At 56.8% G+C, this 21,014-nt stretch overlaps 1 protein-coding gene across 1 annotated transcript in view; it reads left to right on the top strand.

Moving 5' to 3' along the window:
* Positions 1–21,014, top strand: part of NCOR2 (nuclear receptor corepressor 2) — a 179,768-nt gene that overhangs the window by 92,798 nt on the left and 65,956 nt on the right. Inside the window, exons 11-14 of the mRNA XM_010582247.1 lie at positions 1,870–2,048; positions 5,744–5,798; positions 7,976–8,080; positions 16,971–16,991. Coding sequence (XP_010580549.1) covers positions 1,870–2,048; positions 5,744–5,798; positions 7,976–8,080; positions 16,971–16,991 — 360 coding nt within the window. The remainder of the gene's footprint in view (positions 1–1,869; positions 2,049–5,743; positions 5,799–7,975; positions 8,081–16,970; positions 16,992–21,014) is intronic.

The raw sequence follows: 21,014 nt of genomic DNA, 5'->3' as shown, positions 1-21,014 counted from the left end.
GAGTGCTCCATTCATCTTGAAACATCCCCGTGACCTTGGCTTCGTTTGGATCTGGTTTCACAAGGGTTCCACTCTCTTGGCACGGAGGCGAGCTGCAGTGAATGGATCGCGTCTGGGAGGGGAGAGCAGCCATTGCCCAGCAATAGCTGAGATGTTTGCTGCCTGTGTGCCACGGTTCGCTCCCTGCACTGGGTCCCAGGCAGTTTGCTGTTAGCCAGCGAAGGCAACAGCCCGGAGAACATGGATCTCAGAAGCAGAGGGAAATTTCACAGCTCTGCAGAGGTTGTGGCCAAGGGGAGCGTTAGATGATTGCCTCTGACCTCCTGCACAGTGTGCTGCTAAACTCCACCCTGACAGCCTTCTGCTGAGCCCCAAGGCACTGCTTTGCTTGTCTCAGAGGAGACCATAAGAGCTTCCAGCCCTTCCACGGGGTTGGAAGGAGCAGGGAGGTGAGAGCCAGGGAGAATTGCTGGCAGCAGGGGCCAGCTCTCCACCCTGGTGCGTTGCTGGAGAGGAGAGAGGTCTGGCTGCCTGCCGGCGGGGTGCATCTGCAGTGCTCGGCACCCCAAGACCCTGCCGGGCGAAGGGAGAGGCCATGCACCCTCAGCTGCAAGCAGCACTCCTGCCAGCTGCCTCTCTGCCTGCCGTGGCTCTGCGCAGGGGCTTTCTCCTTTCAGCTGGGGCAGTCTGCGGTTGTCAGGATCGATGCTCTGGCTTTGAGCTGTCCCTGACCTCCTACAATGAGATGACACCCCCAGGGTATCCGAAGCAGCCGGTTGCTAAACGGGAGGAGTCCTAGTGAGGATAAGGAACGTGATGAAACGAGTTGAAACATCGTTGTCCGTGCAGAGGCCTGTGTTTTAGGAACAGGAGGTTGGATCTGCTCGGTCGCAGCACTGGGCAGGCCTGAGTTGGCAGCTTGCTGGAATGATTGGACATTACTGTTCTCCAAGGAACCGGCGTCTGGCTGTAAATTAAAATAACAGTACTTGAGACCTGGCCTTCCTCGGTCAAGGTTGGGATTTGTGTCTGACCAGTGCCATCCTAGGTGACAGGGAGGACTCAGAGCGATAGTGCTGCTAGCAAACAGAAGAGGGTGGCCAGAGCATCCCTTCATCCCCACAGGGTGGACCTGTGCTGGGGGACCACCAGCAGCTCAGCTGGAGAGACAGTCCTGGCCTTGGGGCAGGGGATGGCACAAATGAGACATCACATTGGCTACTCTGTTGTAATACTTAAGCAAACCAGTGTGCCCAGTCTGTCCTGTCCTGGTGTGCAGCCAGGGCTCTGGATGAACTTTACGCTTGAATAAGATGGAGTAAAGGCATCAGATTATGTCCCAGGGTGTTGCAGTAAGAGGAAAGAAAGGAATGACAGCCCCATTATGGTGACATTTGAAACCTCCTGGAACAGTATTAGGTTTCCAGTGGAAGGGAAATGCAACATCTCCCTCTGCCCACCCTCTCAGAAAGCTTTGCAGAACTGACCCACTTCCCTCACAATTTGGGGTGGGGGGCTGAACCTCCATGTGGCCCTGCGTTTGATGGCTGGGAAGGGTTTTGCACTGCCTGTGCCACCGCTGCTTTGACTTGCCTCTTGTTGTGGTCAGGAGTTGTTTTGCTTAAGTCAGACATTTCCACATGGTATCTTGGAGCCTTCTATTTCAAAATGAAAGATTAATTGTTTCCTGGCTGACAGCGATAACCTCTTTCAGCGTTTAATTTACAATTACTGTAGCAATAAAGCTGTCTAGTGCTTGCTTTTGAATTCTCCTGTTCCTCCGCCTGTCCTTTCCTCTCGAACATCTGTCTCCTGTGGTCCCCGTGGGCCCGTGGTGCTGACCAACTGTTCTCTCTGCTTTCCCCAAAGAACCTGGAGAAGCAGATGCGCCAGCTCGCCGTCATCCCGCCCATGCTCTATGATGCTGACCAGCAGCGCATTAAATTCATCAACATGAACGGCCTCATGGATGACCCCATGAAGGTCTACAAGGACCGGCAGGTGATGAACATGTGGAGTGAACAGGAGAAGGAGACCTTCCGGGAAAAGTGAGTGTAGCCCACACAACTCTCTCTGTAGCCCTTGGGAAGTGTGAGACAGGACCCCTGCAATGCTTTAGCCAGGGCCCTGGCATGCTAAGGCATGAATTTCCCAAGGGCTTGTCTTGCCCCGCAGGGACACAGCCGCGGTCGCTGTGTGGCTTTTGACCCGGGCACAGGGTGATGTACCTGCACAGAAACCTCAGGCCTTTTTATATGGTTGGTGTGCTTGCACCTGGGTGCTTTTGCTCTGCCCGCTCCCATGCAGAGGTGTGGGAAGCTGCTGCTCATGACAGGGCGAGAACTGGAAGTTTTTCTGCTTCTACATCCTCTGTTGTATCAGCCGGTTTAAGGATAGCCAGTGAAGCTCAATGCTCCATACACTGTTACATTTTTTTAGATTTACATACCTTTGGCTATTTGATTTTGGGCACTACGTGTCCAGAGGGATTCTTGGGGCTGTCAACATCCAACTCCCCCACGCAGAAGCCCTCAGGCTGCAGCATCCAGCCGGTGCCCATCCCTCAGCACTCCGTCCTGCTCTCTGCAGGATTTGCCACCGGCTGCCGCTTCCATGGATGCATTCCCGCATCAGATGTGCAAACTCTGGCTGTGATGCTTTCTCCTTTTTGCAAGCAGTCCTTGAGAACAGCTTTGCTTTATCGACTGAGGTCACTTGGGGGATTGCTGATCCCTTCCCTGGGTACGACTGTGCTGTCAGCCAAGCTGTGGGTCCCAGCTCAGTCTCACGTCCAGACTCCTCCGTATCTCATAGCCCAGCAGGGACCCGGCTGTGTTTGCATGGAGGACTGGAGCATCCTTGGTGCCCCCGATGTGCCATGTGCATCTGTAAAAACAGAGCTGGAGATCACCTTCCAGTGGGATGAGCTCTGCTGGGGCTCGCTGCTGTGGGCATGAGGGACATGGAGGTATGTGGGTGCGCCAGGGCCACCTCGTCCCTTGCAGCAGCACCACCTTAGCCTGGCCTCTGGACGATCATGGGATGGCTCTGTGGATTACCAGCAGGCCCACAGCCAGCCATGCTGGAAGCCTCTCCGTATCCAGGATCCCTCCTCCTGTCCCTGCTCGTGATGACTCCTGTTTGCAGCTGAAATAACTAATTGCCAAGATGGACCAAAAAAGAACAAAACAAGCAAACCGGCTCCAAGCCTTTGGTAGAGGAGAATCCTCATTGCTAATTAGCCTTAAAATGTGACACTCCAAACAGCAAGGCTTGCCCGCAAATGACGCAAAGGCTAATTACTTGGTCTTTAATGGTGGGGCCGTGCCTGGCTAATGGGGCTGGAAGAATCCACACCCAGCTCATGCATCCTGCTGGGCACAGTGGTTTCTGTGTCATCACCGTGGGTGATGCGGAGCTTGAGGCATAAATACAGCAGGATTTCAGGGCTCTCACAAAGCTCATTTTAAGAGATTGGTACTTAGGAGCTGTAAGGGGGGCCAAGGGAGTCCTGCCCTGGCTTTCGCTGCAATCCCGGTGCACAGGTAGCCGAGCTGCCTGGTGTGCTGCGGCTTCTAGCCTAGGTTTTTAAGGTGAACCAGAGTTATGTCATCTGCAATCATGACCCAGAGCTGGCCTCTTCCCGAGACCGTGAAAGCCTCGTGCAAGCTTTTGTTCAGCCCTGATGGCAGGGGCTCTAAGAGAAAACAGCCAGGCACTGTAAGGCTGACAGGCTCCAGGTCTGAACTATTTTAGCTGTCAAAACATAATCATGAGGAAGAGTCTGATTTGATTTGCTTCTGGGCAGGATTTCAGATCTCTTTATTGAGAGCCCATCGCTAGCCTGCTCCTGGGGGGGCCTTGGTTTGCCGGTGAAGGAGCAGGGATGGCTGTGGTACCCCTTGATCCTGCTCAGGCATTGAGGCCCTGTCGTGCTGGGCACCGTGAGAACACAGCATCTTTCCCTCGTCATGGGGACCTGGCCCAGCCCGTGAAAAACACTGGATTGTCCTCTGCATTGCCCCCGACACTGCATTAGCATCATTGATAACATGGCCTTGAAAACCCTGTCCGTCGGTCAGCCCTTGGTTTGTGCTGTGTACAGTGCGACGAGCCAGCTTCAGCTTGGTGCTCTGATCCCAGTCTGTCTGAGCAGCCAAGCTGCTTTCTGTTTTCTTTTTTCTTATTTATTCATGTGCCTTGGGGGATGTCCCTTGGTGTCTGTGTTGTATCTTGGGGGGGGGTAAGTTTTACCCTTCATGATGCTTGATGGTAGAAAGGCTGCAGCTACCTGTGGGATAGAGACTAGGGATCCCATTAAGTGCCCGAGCATCACGGTCACATTGCTGTCTATGCTCCCATGTCCCCCCCATCCCATATTGTCACCCGCAAAAGCCTCGTGCTGGCAGCAGCAGAGATGAGGTCTCCTTGCTCTGGTGACCAGTTACAGTGGCAGGGTTCCTGCAGTGCCACCCAAACCAGATGGGGGTCCTGCATTATGAAGGGCATCGGCATGTGGGTGACAGCACCCACGTACTGCTGCCATGGCTGGAGTTGGTCAGGCCCTCGCTGAGCTCAGCTCGGTGCCCTGACCCTGAGTTTGGTTGTGGGGCTGAGCAGCAAAGGCAGGAGGAGAGAGCGCAGTCAGCAGCCCCTGGGGAATCACCAGCAAGGCTGGAGGCACCAAGCTGCTCGCCACGTCCTGTCTGCGTTACACCCACACCACAGCTCACCCGCCTTTTGCCTCCAATCCATTTCCCCAGGGAATGGAGCCATCAGCTCCTTGGGAGCTGGCAGAGCCGCACATGCCGAACGGGGCTGGCCCTGGCCGCTCGGCGCCCCGGGACAGAGCCTGTGCTGGTGGTGGCCTCTCCGCCGGGGCCAGCGCTGTGCTCCAGCCCTGGCACAAAGTCACCACTCGCCAGGCTCCTTATGCTTTGGCAGCACATGGGTTAACTGTCCTCCTACCAGCAGGAGCACCTCGTGCCAAGGGCTTGCTGGCCTTTGGAGCTTCCCCACCAGCTAGGCGAAGGGATTTGCTGGAGGAGACTTCTCTGCACCTGGGGACAGCTTCCCCCCGGCGGGCGATGCACCCTCCTGAGCTGCTGGAGCCACGGACGAGCCTGCTGACAGCTCCTCCGCTCTCTGGGCAGGAGGCGGTGTTCCTCAGAGCTGCCGTGCCACCGGGGTTCTCTTGAGCAACTCAGCAACGTGGCAGCTCTGTGCTTCCTCCCGGGGTTTGGGTTTCCCTTCCCGTCCTTTGCAGCTGCTCCTGACAGCCCAGCCGGGCTTGGGGTCCTGCACAGCGGCAGGGGCACCCCCAGCCATGCTGCAGGGCACTCGCACTTGGCCATTGACGGCAGTTCCTCGCCTTTTCCTTGCCAAATCCTGAGGCCTCGGCCAGGTGTGCAGCTGCCCTCTGTGCCTGTCCTGCTGTCGGTACGAGCTTGGGTGGCTGTGGGTTCGAGCAGGGTGATGGGCAGCTGTTGGGTACTGCCAGCCCCCCTGCCCTGTCCCACCCCGTGATGAACATCTGTGCATTGAAGCTCCTGACCAGCCCAGCTCCACTGGGCTAAATTTAAAGTTCCTGTCTTTCTGGGAAGCTGAGCAGCAGACAAATGTTTTCTCAAACCCCTGAGTCCCTCAGGGAGCTGGCTTCGCTGCTCCAGGCGCGCAGGGCAAGGCAGCCCAGCTGCGAGGGGGGTCGGAGGCAGGACCCATACTAACCTTCTCGCTCCCGCAGGTTCATGCAGCATCCGAAGAACTTTGGCCTGATCGCATCCTTTCTGGACAGGAAGGTAAGACTCCCTGCCTGGCTTTAACCTGCCTCGCACTGTCTCTTCTCCATCACGTGGCTCCCTTTGGTACTGGAGCAGCCGGGGGATGCTGGGCACCTGTGGGCGGTGGTGGCTCAGAGCCCCAGGCATGGTCCAGACGCCTCCCAGCTCCCTGCAGAGACAAGGGACTGACTCAGCTGCGGAGAGACGGGGAGCTCAGCGCCGCGAGATGTGTGAACGCATCCAGCCTGGCGCGTAGGCGTTACAGCCCACCCCGTGATCTGCCTGGGGGAGCTGCTTTCCAGCATCTCCTGGAGGCATTTTGTACCAGCCAGGCTGTCGCACAGAGGGCGTGGGCACCCGGCTGCCCAGCACAAAGCAGAGGGGTCCCCTCTTTGCCCAGGGAGGGGGTCTTGAGGGTGGGCCGAGTCCCAGTTCATCCAGCTGTTCGGGTTGGTGTCACGTAAGCACACGCACATCTTCCCTTGGTGTTTAGGAATAGTTTGCTCGCAGGAGGGCCTGACCTTTCCCAAGCCTCTGTATTGTGCTTCTTGGACTTTCCCTTTTTGCTGTTAATTGGGCTGATGGAAGAAAGGTTTGAAAAAGAGATCTGAGGGAAGAGCGAGTCTCTGGTCCCGTTCTGGGTGAGGCCATATGGGCAGATCCTGGACAGACCCAGCCTGGATAGACAGCGATAGACCAGGTGTTCTCCTGAGCAAGAAACACTTGAGAGCTGCTTCTTCTCTGGCCCCTGTAGTTAGTTGCATCCTCTGCATATCTCATGCAGTATTTCATCCATGCAATGTCCACTCACTCTGGGGGAGCCCCTCTGCTTTCAGGGAGGTGGCCTGCAGATGTCCCTTCCAGCCTAAATTATTTTCTGATTCTGCATGACTCAGGCTGGGGAAATAATTTATAAGACCTTGACTTTTCCATCCAAAGCAGCAAGCAAGCAAAGGCCACCAGCAACCGCGTGCTGCTGTTGTCACTGTAAGATACCAGGCTCTTTTCAGCCTTTCCCACTTGTTAAAGCCGAAAGTGGTGCGACTTGGATGATGCTCACAATCCAGTCTGTGTTCCAAGCTGTAAAATGTCTTCTAATTTTATTTGTACTCGTTTGTAAATCAGGCTGTAATTATGATACAGAACACATCCATTATCCTGTTGGAGGGAGATGCAAAGTATGGCTCAATGTAATGAATTAATAGATTTTTAAATTGCATTATAAAAAAATAGCGATCTTAGCCCTTGGAACAGATGACTGTAAGTTTTTGTGTTCGCGTGTGTGTGTATAATCAGGGCTAGATTAGAAAGAGATCCAATTAACACTTTAAAAGTTGCAATCTGTTTTTGCAAATGGTTCCACTCCTTGCTCAGGGATGGGGAGAGCGCAGCCCCCGTGCACCCCCACGAGCACGCAGCAGCGCCCTGCTCCCGGGCGCTTGCAGGTGTGATGGGTCTGTGGGATTATTTGTGTTCATGCAACTGCTGATTCTGTATATGAAAGTGTAGCCCAAGACCAGTGTTCAGGTGCCCACCCAATTCAGCAAAGGACTTTTCCCAGCATGGTACGCTCCATGCTGTTCAGGAGCAGAATATGTCCCAGCCACGGCTCCCCATTTTCCTAATGTGTCCAATCCTGGATGGTGCTTGTGGAGCTAACCGCTGGAGCTGGAGTTGGGATGGCAGCTCTGGAGCACCCAGATCTCAATCTGTCCACGAGAAAGTTGTGCACGCTCAAGCCAGCGAGCTTAGCGGCTGGAAATAACGCTAGCTGACAGTCGCATGGCAGGTTGTGCCTCGCATAACCACAACAGAGGGTGACAGGCGGCTCTCCTTCTTCTGCCTTTAGTTGCCACAGTCATCTGGGGTCAGCCCTTCCCCCTGCTTTGCTTCCAGCGTGGGGTGCTCTCTGCTCTGCACCCCCGTCTCCATCTTGGCATGCCTGTGGGATGGCCGTGGTCTGTCCCTTGGAAGAGCTGAGCCTTTTTACTAGGACAACGTGCATTGCCCTCTTCTTCCAGCTCCACTGAAGGGCTTTGGGAGGGAGGTTCAGGGAAGCCTGTTTGGGCTGCAGATCTTCAGAAGCAGCAGGAGACCTGGCAATGGCAGGGCCTGAATGCTGCTCCTGTAAGTCTGCGCCCCGACAGTGCGAGGGGATGGGACCTTCTGCTCCCTGATTGCCCATGTCATTGCAGACGGTGGCAGACTGCGTCCTGTATTACTACTTGACCAAGAAGAATGAGAATTACAAAAACCTTGTAAGAAGGAATTACCGGCGGCGCGGGAAGAGCCAGGTAAGAGCTGGAGGAGCGCGTGGAAACGTCGTCCCTCGGGCTGAGCAAGGAGCTGCAGCGCTTTGCACTTGCAGCTTCTCAGCAGTGCTTTCTCTGAGCACCCCAAATGCTGCTTTTCTCCCCTCCCCAGATGGAGATCTCGCTTGCAGACTGTGATGGGGCTGTGGTTTTGCTCTGTATAGCTTTTCAGAACATGCTGTTTTCTGGCAGATGATGTTTGTCGTCCCCGTGCCAAGGTCACAGTAGCTTTAAAAAAGCAAACAACAAACCCAAGATGCTTGAAAAAGTTGATGGAGTGAATGCAGAAAATCTGGCCATGCATCAGGAGTAGCACGGGGTTGCCCGTGCAGTCTGCGGCTCTGTGCAAGAACCGAGCGGGGGGTGTTTCTCTCTCCCCTCCAGAGACGGCAACTGGCGTGCTGACGGGGACGGGGCTCCTGGGAGCTGGGTGGGGGTGCTCCTGCCTTGCAGAGCCTGCCCAAGGCTCTTCCTATGGGCAGAGGTATGGGAGGAGAATGACTTGAGTGGGAGTGACTTCTGCTGACGGCCTCAGCAGAGGCATATAAATCTCTGTGATGTGCCAGAGGGTGTCTGACATCCCCGTGGGGGCTGGCAGATTTGGTGCTGAAGCTAGAGGAGACCCTTAACCCTTTGGTTAAGGGCCGGGCAGGTACCTAGGGCATCAGGAGGTGCCTGGGGATAGGTGACTGAATCAACCCTTGCCGTTACCGTGGCCAAGATACAAATCTTAGGTACCCAGATAAGTGCTGACCTTTTGGGCAGGTACCTTGTCGCCACGAATGCTTTCAGCCAGAGGAAGGTCCCGCTGGTGGGTCCTCAGGTACATGAAGTGAACGATTATCCACGTCACGAGGAGAGTGAAGTGACCGCAAAGGGAGTATCTCCAGATAACGTGGGGATAGGGATGGAAAAACTGGCCTGGCCCGTGCCACCGCTGACATCAGCAGCTCTTCACGCCGTATGGCCATAAAAAGCAGCACTTGGGTCTAGATCCTGATTGGGAGGCAGATAGGTAGCCTTGCTCCAATTTGATTTCTGCAGCATTAAGACATCAGAATAGCTAGCACATGACGAATGTCATGGACGGGGCCCAATTTTCCCTTCTTTTTTTCAGAGACATTAGAGATGGATAAAACCCTATTAGATTACCCAGTCCCTCTCCCAGCAAACACAGGGTGGTTCCCTCCAGTACATTTTTATAGTGTTTACCATGGTCTGTTTTGTTAGATCACAGCAACTAGAACATGAGGCCACATTTGTTTCTTGTTAGCGGTGGAGACATTTAGCACAGCTCATTCTGGTTTCAATGTTAAGTTGAGCAAGTAACAAGTGTGGAGGAAGAGCAGCAATCTAATGCTCTGCTCTGCATCTACCTACCTAACCCTGCGGCCACAGACCTGCCCGTCCTGCACCCAGCAGGTACTGTTTGTATTTTGGTTTTTGAAAGCATCCAAAGCATCACTAGCTGCAGAATTTCCCACGACACTTTCCTTCATTTACAAATCTGGTCCAGCCTGGGCAGTGGAGTTCATGTGCTGCCATTTGGAGCCTCGTTCAGTGCCAGCCTTTGGAAGCAGGGACTTGCTGCGTTGACTGTAGTAAAAGGCAGGACTGTTTTTGCAAGTAGGGGACAGCAATATTTGTAAATCATGAAGAGGGAGGCTGCTGGGCACCGAAGGGAGCAGATCGCACCTCTGCTGGAGCAGACCTCGACCAGAACAGTATTGATTTTGAAAGAAGAGTCAGATCCCTGAGTCTGGGGGGAAAGCAAAGCAGTGAATATTTCCCATTACTGTTGGATGCTCAGGTGGAAGGTGGGATGTTCGGACAAGCTGTAAGAGCCAAGGGCTGTCTGCATGGATAGCAGTAGGAGAGAGGTGCAGAACAAGAGTTCCTGCATACAATCCAGCCTGGAGCAGCTCTCCCCCAGAGATCTTGGGGGGGTCTTGAGATGCACACTTGGTGCTGCGATACCTTCAGTATTTCTGTATGTCGCTTGCATCCGTTTCCTGCGAGGCTGCATGCGGGCTCGGGAAGGGCACGCTGCTGCGGAGGGGAGACAGCGGAGGCTGGCGGGGGCAGCACGGTTGGGTCCGTGCCATAGAGGGAGGCTGTGCTGGGGAGAGAGTCGGTTTAGGGTGGGATTTTAAGGTAACGAAGGGAGGAATGTGTTGTTAAAAGTCCTGCCAGAAGCTGGTGGGAGCGGTGAAGCGTCTCCCTTGCACCCCTTCACGGAGCCGGGGTCTCTCTCCCCTGAGCATGGTGCCGATGGGACCTGCTTTCCCGGGCCAGGCTGGGTCAGCGTGCAGCTGCGCAGACCAGCATGGGAGAGGTTAGATGCTGGCAAATCTGGAGGGCTGGGAAGGAGGGGTGCTCCTGGCAGGATTTTTGCTTAGTGAGGACCTTCAGAGCTGGTCAAATTCTGCCTGTGCCTGCAGAAGGTGTGCTCATCAGGGAGTAACCCGTCCCAGAGGCTCAGCCGGCACCTTGACTGCCCGTCCTCCCTGCTTGTTTCCAAGGGGTCCCGCATTATTTTTAACCCCATGCAAGTCCCTCATCCTGTTGCCCATGTGGCCTCGTGAAGAGTCAGGGCTGTGGTGGGGAAGTTGTGGCATTGGACTGCCCCGGCACCGAGGGCTTTGCCTTCACCTGCCCAGTCTCAGTCACCAGAGACGATGATGGGATGAGGGACGGGAGACACGGTGGGACAGCGTGGGGATGGGCAGCACGCAGGGAGGAGACGGGGGTGCAAACAGTCTGCCTGCGGCATTGGGAGACATGGCGCTGTGTTCCCAGCGCTGCCCGTGCTCCGAGCACAGATTTTCTGGCTGGTAAGGGTTCAAGCAGTTAAATGCCAAAAGTGAGATTTAACTGATTTAGAGGAGGGGAGGAGAGGTTGACTTTTATATCAGATGAGAGGAGCGGATGAGGTCTGATACAAATAGCATTTCAAGTGGCCCTATGCTGTTTTCTCGCTCCTTTTCTCACGGAGAGGTTGGTGGTCTTATTTGCTCTTGGAGGCTGCGGGGAGCTTGAGAGCGAAGTGGAGATAATTACACGTAGAAATAAAGCTACCCTGGTGTCAAGATTATCATTGTGGCCTACTTATTAAAAGTCCATTAAAAAATAAGAATCCCACTGCTCCCTGGCTGATGGTCCCCTGGCAAAGGATATTCCTCATAAAGCTGCTACTTATTGCTAAAAATCTCCTGCCAAGAGCAGGGACTTCACATGATTCTGCTTCCAGTTTGTCAGAAAACTGAGCAGCCGCCCGCTCCGAGGCAGGGCGCATGCTCCCGGCAGACCGCCTTCCTCAGCACCGATGAATGAAAGGCACAAGCATCTGATGGATCATTATGCATAATATTCGGGCTCCTGAGATGAAGATCCTTTCTAAAATAATCCTCTGTGTTCGGGTATGGAAAATGCCATTTAACCCTGAAAGGGGGGAATCAATGGGAAGAGGAATATCTTCCAAGCGTGTAATTTCTCATTGAAAAAAAAGAAGAAAAAAAAAAGAAAAAAGTTTGAGTCATGGTAAACCGATCTGATCCAATATGCAATGTACAGTAATAAGCATAAATTTGCATGAGCTCGTAACGAGAGGACCTTGCGCGGATGTTTCGCCTGGGGGGCTGTCACAGTCACTCTTAAGGGTATTTCAAAGAGCATCTCCCTGCGAACACCCCTAATTTTGTAGCGGGGGGCCCCAAAATTAAAGCTAGGCCATTAGCGCCGTGTGCTTCGCTCTTTGGGCAAGCTGTTTAGCCGGGCTGTGGTAGCACAAGCGTTGGGCTGAAACCGTGCTGGAAGAAAAGTGACTCTATTTCAACATAATTATTCCGTGCGGAGGTGCAGGGGCTTTTTTCCAGAATAAATTTGCTTTGATTTTGGAGTAGCGTTGCCCACGTGGCAGTGGAGCGGCCACAGCACGCTGGTTATGCTTCCTACGGTGGTGCCGGTGAATTCCCGAGGGGGAGAAGCCGTGGGGCTCCCACGCGGTGCCGGGATGGGGAGGCGGGCGGCCGTCCCGCCAGGCAAAGCTGCCAACGCTCTCGCCGGCGGCGGGTCGGTCGGCAGCGGCAATGGGCGGCCGGAGGAGCCGCCTGCCCGCCCTGGGGATGACTCAGAGGTGGATGAAGTCATGCGCTGCCGCGGTGGACGGACGCGGCCCACAGGACGTGCCGTCATACCGGTCCCCCTCGGCGCTGCTGTCAGGCGGTGCTCATGTATTCCCCGGCAAAAGGGCCCCGTGTGTCAGCACTGACGCTTTCGAGGACTCGCTCCGTGGCACCCGGGGGGACCGGAGCTGCCCGGACCCCCCCTTCCTCCGCCGGAGAGCCGTGCCAGAGCCGTGCCGGCGGGGCGGGGGCCCGCGGTGTGACCTGGCTGGGCAGCTGGTGTGGTCCCCTGCCAGGGCCGATGGCCTTTCCCAGGCCCACCCTCTTCCCTGCCCCCTGCCAAAACCCAAATCGAATTATCCGTCCCGCCGGCTGTCCCGCCCTCCCCAAACGCAAACCATTCCCCTCGCCGGCACGGATAAACAGCCCCAGCCTGGATTTTTATAAACAACCCGGTTACTTTTTTCACGGAAGCGCCGTCCCAGCTGGCGGGGCTGGCAGGGCTCGGGCTGCCAGACGGGTGCTGCCTGCCCGTGGCTCCGGGTCTCCGTGCCCCCCATCCCCAGCGCAGGAGCAGAGCACCCGCCGCTGACCAGTCTTGCCCAGCCATCACCTCTCCTCCCTCTGTGAGGATGGGGTCCGGAGCTCAGGAAAGTGCCTCTTACGCCGCAAATTGTGCGTGTGCCCCCGCTCCGTTAACCACAACGGCTAACGAGATGAATGATATTTATTTCTGGGAAGGATTTGATTTTCATCAGTCTGGGGAGTGGCTCCTCATTAGTGACAAAGGGTTTGACAGCTTCTCTTTCAGACGCGGGAAGATACTTGTCATAAAACCCTGGTTTAATAATGCAGCACATCATACAGGAACAGCCCTGGATGTGGCCAGTAAACTCTGCTGCCACAAATACCAATAAATTATTCTACAAGCATTTAAGCCTGTGCTGACTTGAGTGCTGTATTTTAAAGAGTACTGAAATTATCTGCAGAGCGGGCAGGGGCGGTCTGTAATGGAGCAGCTTGTGTGTTTGGAAATGATGCCTGGGATGTCAAGTGTTGGGGCGCGGGTTCATCTTCTGCTGGTGGGATGTTGCTGTGAGGTGGCCACGCGCGCTGTCCTGTCCCCTGGCTGCAGTGCTGTCCCTTGGCTCTGCCCCATCCTGCCATCATGTGTGGGCTGGGTTGGGTCAGCTTGCTGCTGGGACACAAAAGGGATTGAATTTGGCTCATTTTCTGGACAGGTCTGCAGTATGACAGCACTGCTGGTGGCTGGGAAAACCTGCCCAGCCAGGCTGAGGCTGTAGGACCCATGAGAAGTAGTCAAACCTGGCCAGACCCCATGGTCCTGGTCCTGCTCAGGTGCAGCCTTATGAGGAGAAACGTCTCGCAGAGCGTTTGTCCCTTGGGTGCTCGTGTGTGTGCTGCTCAGTGCAGGCTCTTGCTCTTTAAATCTACATCTCCTCATAGACAAAAAAAAAAAGTCCAGACCAAACCAGCTAACTTCCAGAATCCTCAAAAGTTGTCCAAAACCATCCTCGTGGAAAGCAGTGGGCTTCCCATAGGCACAGGGGGTTGTGCTGGAGTATGCTTGGAGGCAACAGGTCCTGCTCAGTGGTTGGTGGTATACAACTTGCAAAGAAACTGGTTTCCATCAGGAAAAGTGGTTGTTTCTGGGAAAATACCCATCTCTCATGCTTTTCGTACAGCTCGGTGTAGCTCGGGCACTTCCCGGCTCACAGGGCAACCTGACAGCAGTGCTGGGGGGATCATGGGCGAGGGCTCAGGGTCTGCAGCCCGTCCTGTACTTTGCTAAATGCTCTCTGCCGGGGTCTACGTGCGCCTCCGTGCCTTGAAACGGGAACATCCACCTGCCCTCTCCAGGGTGCCGAGATTGCCAGGTACGGAGTGTGCGGTCAGGGCTGGTAAAGGGTTGTCCCCCAGCGGCTGTCACTGCCCTGTCACGGGTGAGGTTGAGCATTAGGGTGCCTGCGGAGAGAAGGCGGGCGAGGTGTGAGACACGGCGATGTTCGAGCTGATATCGGTTCTGTAACCCTCCATTGGCACCTGCTCTTTCAGTCTGGGCTCTGGTCGCTCCCAAACCCTGACCCCCCCAGGTATGTCCCATAAGGTGCATCATGCCCATTCCCCCATTACGAGGGCATTGCAGCTTTCCTCACTGCCACCCCTCTAGGCAGCGTAATTGGGCAAACACAATGGAAACTCGCATTCCTGAAATCCCAGCTGCAGTTTTGGGGGTGATTAAATGAGAGCGATGAGGCCATATTTGGGAAAAGAATCGAAGGATGCATTACCACAGGAGGATGGCTGCTCGGTCCCTGGGTTCCAGCATGGCCTTGTGGGCTGCTGGCAGTGCAGGGACGACAGGGAGTCCTGTGGGCTCGGAGCAGGGACGGGCACTGGCAGGCAGGGACGCGCAGCCACAGTAGCACCGGCACGGGCTGCCGATGGACCTCTTGCTGATGGACCCTTTGGCCACCGTAGCCAGGCTCTTCCATGGAGCTTGATTGTGTCTGCAGTTAGCAATAATAAAATAGTCACTTAAGTGACGTGAACCCCCTCATTCCGGTTGGCCCCTGAGTTTGGACTCGTGTTTCTCCAGCAGCAGATCGATGAATCCTCCTGGCGAGTGCTCCACCACGCCTGCACCCACGTGAGTACTCCTCAGGATGGGGGTTTGGGATCCAGGCTGACCATTACCGATCCTGGTGGGGGACCTGCAGCATCTTCCCAGTAGGACAGAGAGTGATAGAAGCGGTTAGATTTTGGGATGAGTTGTTTTGTCTGTCGTTGTGATCCGGGTTTGACTGGGAATGGACAGGAAATAGGTTGCATCATTGCTAAGTTGCTTTCTAAAGCAGGCACAGCTGAAAATCCCAGTGAAAGTTGCTTCCAAGAGGATACAGGGCTTGCTTTGCCCCCGGTGCGTCTGCGGCGTGTATGGATGCTGCTCCGTGCCCCACAAGCTGCCGACCCGGCACCTTCCTCTGTTGGCCGGGCTCGGAGAGGGGTCGGCATGTGGCCGGGGGCGGTGTGAGCAGAGGGCAGCAGGGTAAAGCAAACCACAGGGAAGAGAAAACACGTGTTCCCCGCCTGGGACAGAGTGGGGGCTCATCTCTACTGCTTCCAAACATTGCACGCTCTTCCCCTCGGGTCATTTTCCCTTCGTGAGCAATCAAATCACTTTTTAAAAAACTCAGCAGCGACCCAGAAAAGAAACATTTCCTCTTATGGAAAAGCCCTCGGTGGTTTAAGGAGGGATCCAAGTGAGCAGGGTCCTGTAAAAATCACTTCTGTGCTTCACTGAGATCAAGGAGCGAGCAGTTGGAAGGCATCGGTGCCCGCTAGACTGTGCTGAGACTCACAGGGGCCCCTGCCCGAAAGGCTCCTGTGCCCAACAGGCTCCCAGAGCTGCCCGAGATGAGCCCACGCTCGGGTACGTGCACCAGACGTGGTCATGCCGTGGTCTGGTGAGTGATGCTGCAGGGTCCGGCATCTCTGCAGTCCCACGGCCAGCCCCTCTCCTCGTCTGCAGCACACTGCTCGCCCCCAGGACTGGCAGCCTGGGAGATGGCATGGGGCTTTCCCGCGGCAGAGCGGGGCAGCCCAGCTGAGGCTGCCGGCTCTTTGCTGCTGGCACCGGCTGTGTTTTGTGGCCTGCGGTGCCGGAGAGCTGCGCTGATGAGCGTGCGCAGGGCCCGTTCAGTGCCTCCTGGGACGCTGGGCACGGCCCTGGCATTTTCTATCTCTGCCACGTAACGATTGCTGTCTTGCAGAGTTTGTTGTTTACCGGCGGAGGAGCAGCACAGCTCCAGGCCATCGTGGTCGGAGCCGAACTGAGCGAGCCCCATGCTCGCTATCATTCTCCTTATCAAATCCGAGCCTGGCCCTTTGATTTTTCAACTTGCTTCCGCAGCCAACAGCATCAAACCCAGCCCCGGGATGCAAGCGATCAAAGCCAAGTTGCCGGCAGACATTCCTCTTCCTTTCCTTGTTGTTTTGGCAGCGGCTTGTTTTGCTTTGTGGTTTCTCCCATGAGCGGAGGGTGCTGTGCGCGGTCGTGAGAAGCCAGGCTGCACGGTGGTGGGTGGCAGTGAGGGCTGAGGCATTCCAGACCATCGGATCAGAGGCTCCAGGCCCTGGGAGTCAGCTACATGATACATACATGTACTTCTAAGCCATTCTCCCTGCGCTTTGTATCCAGCCTGCAGCCAAGGGACAGGTAGGGATGTGCGGGAAGCGCTGTTTGCAGCGGCCAGGTGGCATCAGACCTCAGCGGCAGGCGCTTCTACCTCTGTTACGACATTGGCAAACGGGGAAGGATGCTCCAGGGAAGACCTCGGGTGCCTGGGCAGCGTGGTGGCTAAAGAGGAGGCTGGCGCTGTGGGTGCTCGGTGGGGGAGTCTCTGCCCTGGCTCTTGTTGGTGTGACCTGCCAGAGGGAGAGTTTGAAAGCAGGTGGAAGGATGGGTGTGGGTGCTGGAGGAGAGAGGATGCTCCTGAGTCGCGGCGGTGTGGTGCCAGCCCTGCTCCTGGCAGAGATGCACTGCACAGCATCCCCCTCCCATGGGGAGAGGGGTGGAAGCCAAGTGCCGAGTTTTGCCAGCCGTGCCGCAGAGAGCACAGTGCATCCTGCCTCGAGGTGCTGGTACTGAACCGCATGGGACATTCAGGGTGATGCCAGCAGGCACCCATGCACGTACATGGGCCATCGCAGGCGTGCTGGGGCTCCTGGAGAAGCAGCAAAGCAAACCCCAGGTGTTCTTGGCCAGCATAGCGTCAGCCTTTTGTCTTTGGCTTATCTAGAGCTGGTTTTAATTTGCAACTCCCTGATTGCGTGCAATGACCTCGGCCTGAGCCTCCTCCGCAGCCAAGTGCCCCCGGAGAACATAATAAATGCCATTGATCTGAAATCACCCATGGGAGAAGCAGGGAGCCAGCGCCCTGCACGCAGGAGAGGCAGCGCAGCCGAGCAGGCGCTCCCGGCTGCTGGAGCGGATGGGGCTCGCACCGGTGGGGTGCAGCTCCCTCCAAAGCCCCTGTCGAGGCAGAATTTGGTGTGAGGCAGTGGGGAGAAGGTTGGCACACGTCGCCATGCTGCTGCAGCAAGCCTGTGGCAAGGGCTGTAAAGCGGCCTTTGAGCAAAAACCCCAGAGCTCATTGCCTGTGATGCCTGGGGATGGGCTTGAGCAGCACCAAAACCAGTTGCCTCGCAGCTCAGCCTGACATGTGCAGCTCCCTCTGCACGAGGGCGTAGACGGTCGTGGTTTGCTCCCTCCTCATTTAAGGAGCAAACAGGAGTTGGTGGTTTCTGTGGTGTGTTCATCTTCTGTAAGAGCCCAGGGCACTGTAATGACAGCAGCGGAGGTGATGCACCTGCTGGCAGCCAAATGGCATCCCCCTGTAGCCAATCCGCCCTCGAAAGCTGCCATGAGAGAGAGATGTCACCCTCAGCCAGCTCCGGGGTTCAGGGATGGGCTCTCGCACGGCACCGTCACTGTGACCTGAGCCAGTTCCCCACCAGTCTGTCCACCAGCAAGCAGCGTGGCTGGGGGTGGCAAGAGCTGGTGGTCCTGGGGCAGGAAGGGGACTCCCAAGGATGAGCTCGGCTAAATATCACAGGAGGGTTGCTGTGAAATGGTGGCTGTACCTGTCCCTGTCCCCGGCAGGGCCAGGGCTGGGGAACTGAGCCACGCTGGCAAGAGCGGTGTTTTGGTGCATGTTTTGAGGGTGCTGCAGAGCAGGGAGTGAGGGGGGACAGGGAGGGGGTGCGGGTGCCTCAGCTGCAAGGTGCACGGTCCAGCAGATAACGCCGGGATGCCCTGCAGGCAGCGAGGGAGGTTTCTGCGCGGGGCGCTGGCATGGGCCCCAGTCCCCTGCCGCAGCCCAGCACGTCTTGCCGCGGAGGGGATGGGGAAGGCAGGAGCAGTCGTTTTCCGAAGGTTTGCAAGTTTGGAAAATAAATAGCCCTGCGCCGTAGGTTAAGCTTGGCATCCTGGCGGATTAATCACGCTGGCTGCAGCCAGCACTGAGAGCCCCGGTGACGAGAGCTGTGGTTTATAGATGATGATTCATCGACTCGACTTAGAGCGACCAAGTTATTCCAGCAGATTGCAAAATCATAAGAGGAATGTTGTGGTTAGTTTACGGCTTAACTATGCAAATCGTCAGGAAGCCTTCAGAGCCGGAGAATGTAAGGCATAGCGCGCCCGGATGGCTGGGCGGTGAGCAGGGGCTGGGAGCCGGCGATGGGGCTTTCGGGGACCAGCCGCTCGCGGGAGCCGGGGAGCGGGGAGGTGAGTGATTTGGGGAGAGATGAGGGTCCGGAGCTCACGGTGAGCGTGCGAGCAGGGTGCTTCGGAGGTGGGGGACACACCGCCGGCGGGGAAGGGGTTTCTGGCTGGTTTCACCTCCTCCGTGCCAAGGCGGCAGGCGTCTCCGGAGGGGCTGGGGAGGGCGAAAGTGGGGAGCTGCTTCCCCCACCTCCTCCTGCCCTCCCGTCCTGCTTCCAGAAGCAGGCAGTGCCTCGGCAAAGGAAGTAAACAGAGTGGGAGGAGCTGCACCTCTTCTTCGCCGGGGCTTTCTCCCAGCCAGACTTGCTGCTGGGGACGTGCAGCGAGTTGGTCGGTTCTCAGCAGGGCCAGTGTTTCAGTGTCCGGGACCTACCTGGAAGCCGGTGTCCCCCGAAAGCGCGTTTGGAGCCGGAGTTTTAGAGCGGCTGAAATCCCCGTGACGTGCCAGCCCGATGGAGCTGGCTGGGCAGGGCGAACTGTGTCACTCCGGAGGGGAGCTGGGTGCTGGGGCGAGCACGTGTGCCTGTCCGCGGGCCCCGGCGAGGGGGTGGCTGGTGGTGCACGCGTTGTTCCCGGGAGGGCTGGCAGCGCTCTGCTCCTCTCCAGCTGCTCCGGGGCCGGTGGGAAATTGGGGTAGAGGTGAGCAGATGTTTGTAATTACGGAGCAGCTCACGCTGGAGCACGGGGAGCGTGCGGGGAAGGAGGCCCGCCTGTCCCCGTGGACTCGGAGCGGGATCGGTCTCTCGCTCACACGTCCCGCGTGCGATGTTGTCCTGGGGCCTTTTTAAATAAACAGGATGTGTCGGCAGCAAAAACAAGCAGTAGCAATGCTGAGGAGGAAGGGCGGTCCAGCGGTTAGAGTGTCGGACCTGGGAGGGAGGGACGGGAGGGACAGCCCTGCCCTCTGCCACAGGCATCTTCCCTGGCCTCGGGCACATCCCTTCACCTTCTTGTGCAAGGTGGGGAGCACGTACCTGCTTTGCCTCTGGGAGGTGGGGTGCCTCATTCCCGGGGGTGCAGGGATGTAGGTGGAGAGAGGTTTGGGCTTGCTGGGAGCCCAGCAGTTTTGGTGCCGGGCTTTGGCGTGTCCGCTAAGAGCTGACCCACCTGCCGGTCCACCTCTAACCAGGGCAGTGTGAATCAGAGCGAAACATCAGCTGGTAATTGGGGAAGCATTTCCTGGCCTGTCACGCTTTGGGATGGCGTCCCGTCCCTTGAATCATCCAGAGCTGGTCTGCATCCAGCGCTAAGAATAGCCTCCCCGCGCACCGCGGGGGCAGCTGTGCACCGGGAGGGGGGGGACCGGCTGGCTCGCGGGTTCCCGGCTGTGACTTCCCGGTGCTGTGCCATGCCGTGGTCCGGCTCCGACGCCGACTGGTCTGAGGTTTGGGGTAGAGCATGTAAGCGTGGATGGGCCAAGGCAGCTGCCGTGGTCAGTCCCCGGGAGGGTGTCCCATCTCCTTTCTCCACCTGCTGCTTGTAGCTGAGCTCTCCCATGGTTTCGTTTGGGACCCTGGGGTGCCCACTCCTCTCCAGGGCTCTGGGTGCTTCAACCAGCCCCGCAGCCTCCAGCCCAGCACGTACCCCTGGGTGGGATGGGATGTAAGGTGGCATATGTGAATGCGGCCGTCCCCGGAGATACTTCCCAGGGTGTTTGGGGGGTGCCCCACTATGCAGCCATGCCCTAGCACAGGAGATAAGCTGTCACTGCGTGCTTGACAGGGTTCAAAGCAGTATTTGGCCAGAGCCTTTTTCAGACAAAGCGTGAACGCAGCCACGGCTGGAGTGGGGGACAGTTTTCCCACCGCAGCCTCATGCTGACAACGTTACCCAATTTATGCATTTCAGCCTGGTGGGAGAGGGGCTGATAGGTGAGAGCCATCCCATGCCGTCCCACTGTGCGCAGGGTGCTGCGCCCACCCAGCTCTCACCCCTGGCATCGGGCACCATGCCGTGGCCGGAGCAGGGCAATCACTAGAGGGCATCCTTGGATTGAGACGCTCCTCTGCGGTGGGGGAAGCCCTAATTTGATGTCGTACCAGCCTGGGCTTGAAACCTCCAGGAGGTTTCAAGGAAACCATCCAGAGGGATGCACAGTGGCCCACTGAAGCCAGGTGGGGTTTGCCCATCCTTGTCATGCCGGAGCTCAGCAGACATCTCTCCGGGGAAGCGCCTGTGTTGCAGTATGAGCTTCTGCAGCCGCTCACGCCTCTCCCTGCCTTTCCACCCCTGCTTTTGTAGGCTGGCACAGGGAGCTCTTTAGCGTCGCCGCCATCCCAGCCTGTTCCTCTGGGGAAGAGCTGTGATGGCTGCTCAGGGTGACAGTCCTTTGGTTTGAATGAGCATGGAGACGAGATGATGCTGAAGCTTCTTTTGGAAGCCTGCGCCAGCCTGATGCTGGGGCAAGGACCCGTGCGGTTGCGGCTGGGTTTACAGCTGGAAGAGAGCTGGGTTTACACCCCAGGGAGCTGGGATCTCCAGGATGCAG

The sequence above is a fragment of the Haliaeetus leucocephalus genome, unplaced genomic scaffold (genome assembly GCF_000737465.1).
Source record: "Haliaeetus leucocephalus isolate CR32 unplaced genomic scaffold, Haliaeetus_leucocephalus-4.0 Scaffold840, whole genome shotgun sequence".
NCBI classification, from domain to species: Eukaryota; Metazoa; Chordata; class Aves; order Accipitriformes; family Accipitridae; genus Haliaeetus; species Haliaeetus leucocephalus.
Note: the sequence above shows the minus strand (reverse complement) of the source record. Positions and strands in the feature narration are given on the sequence as shown.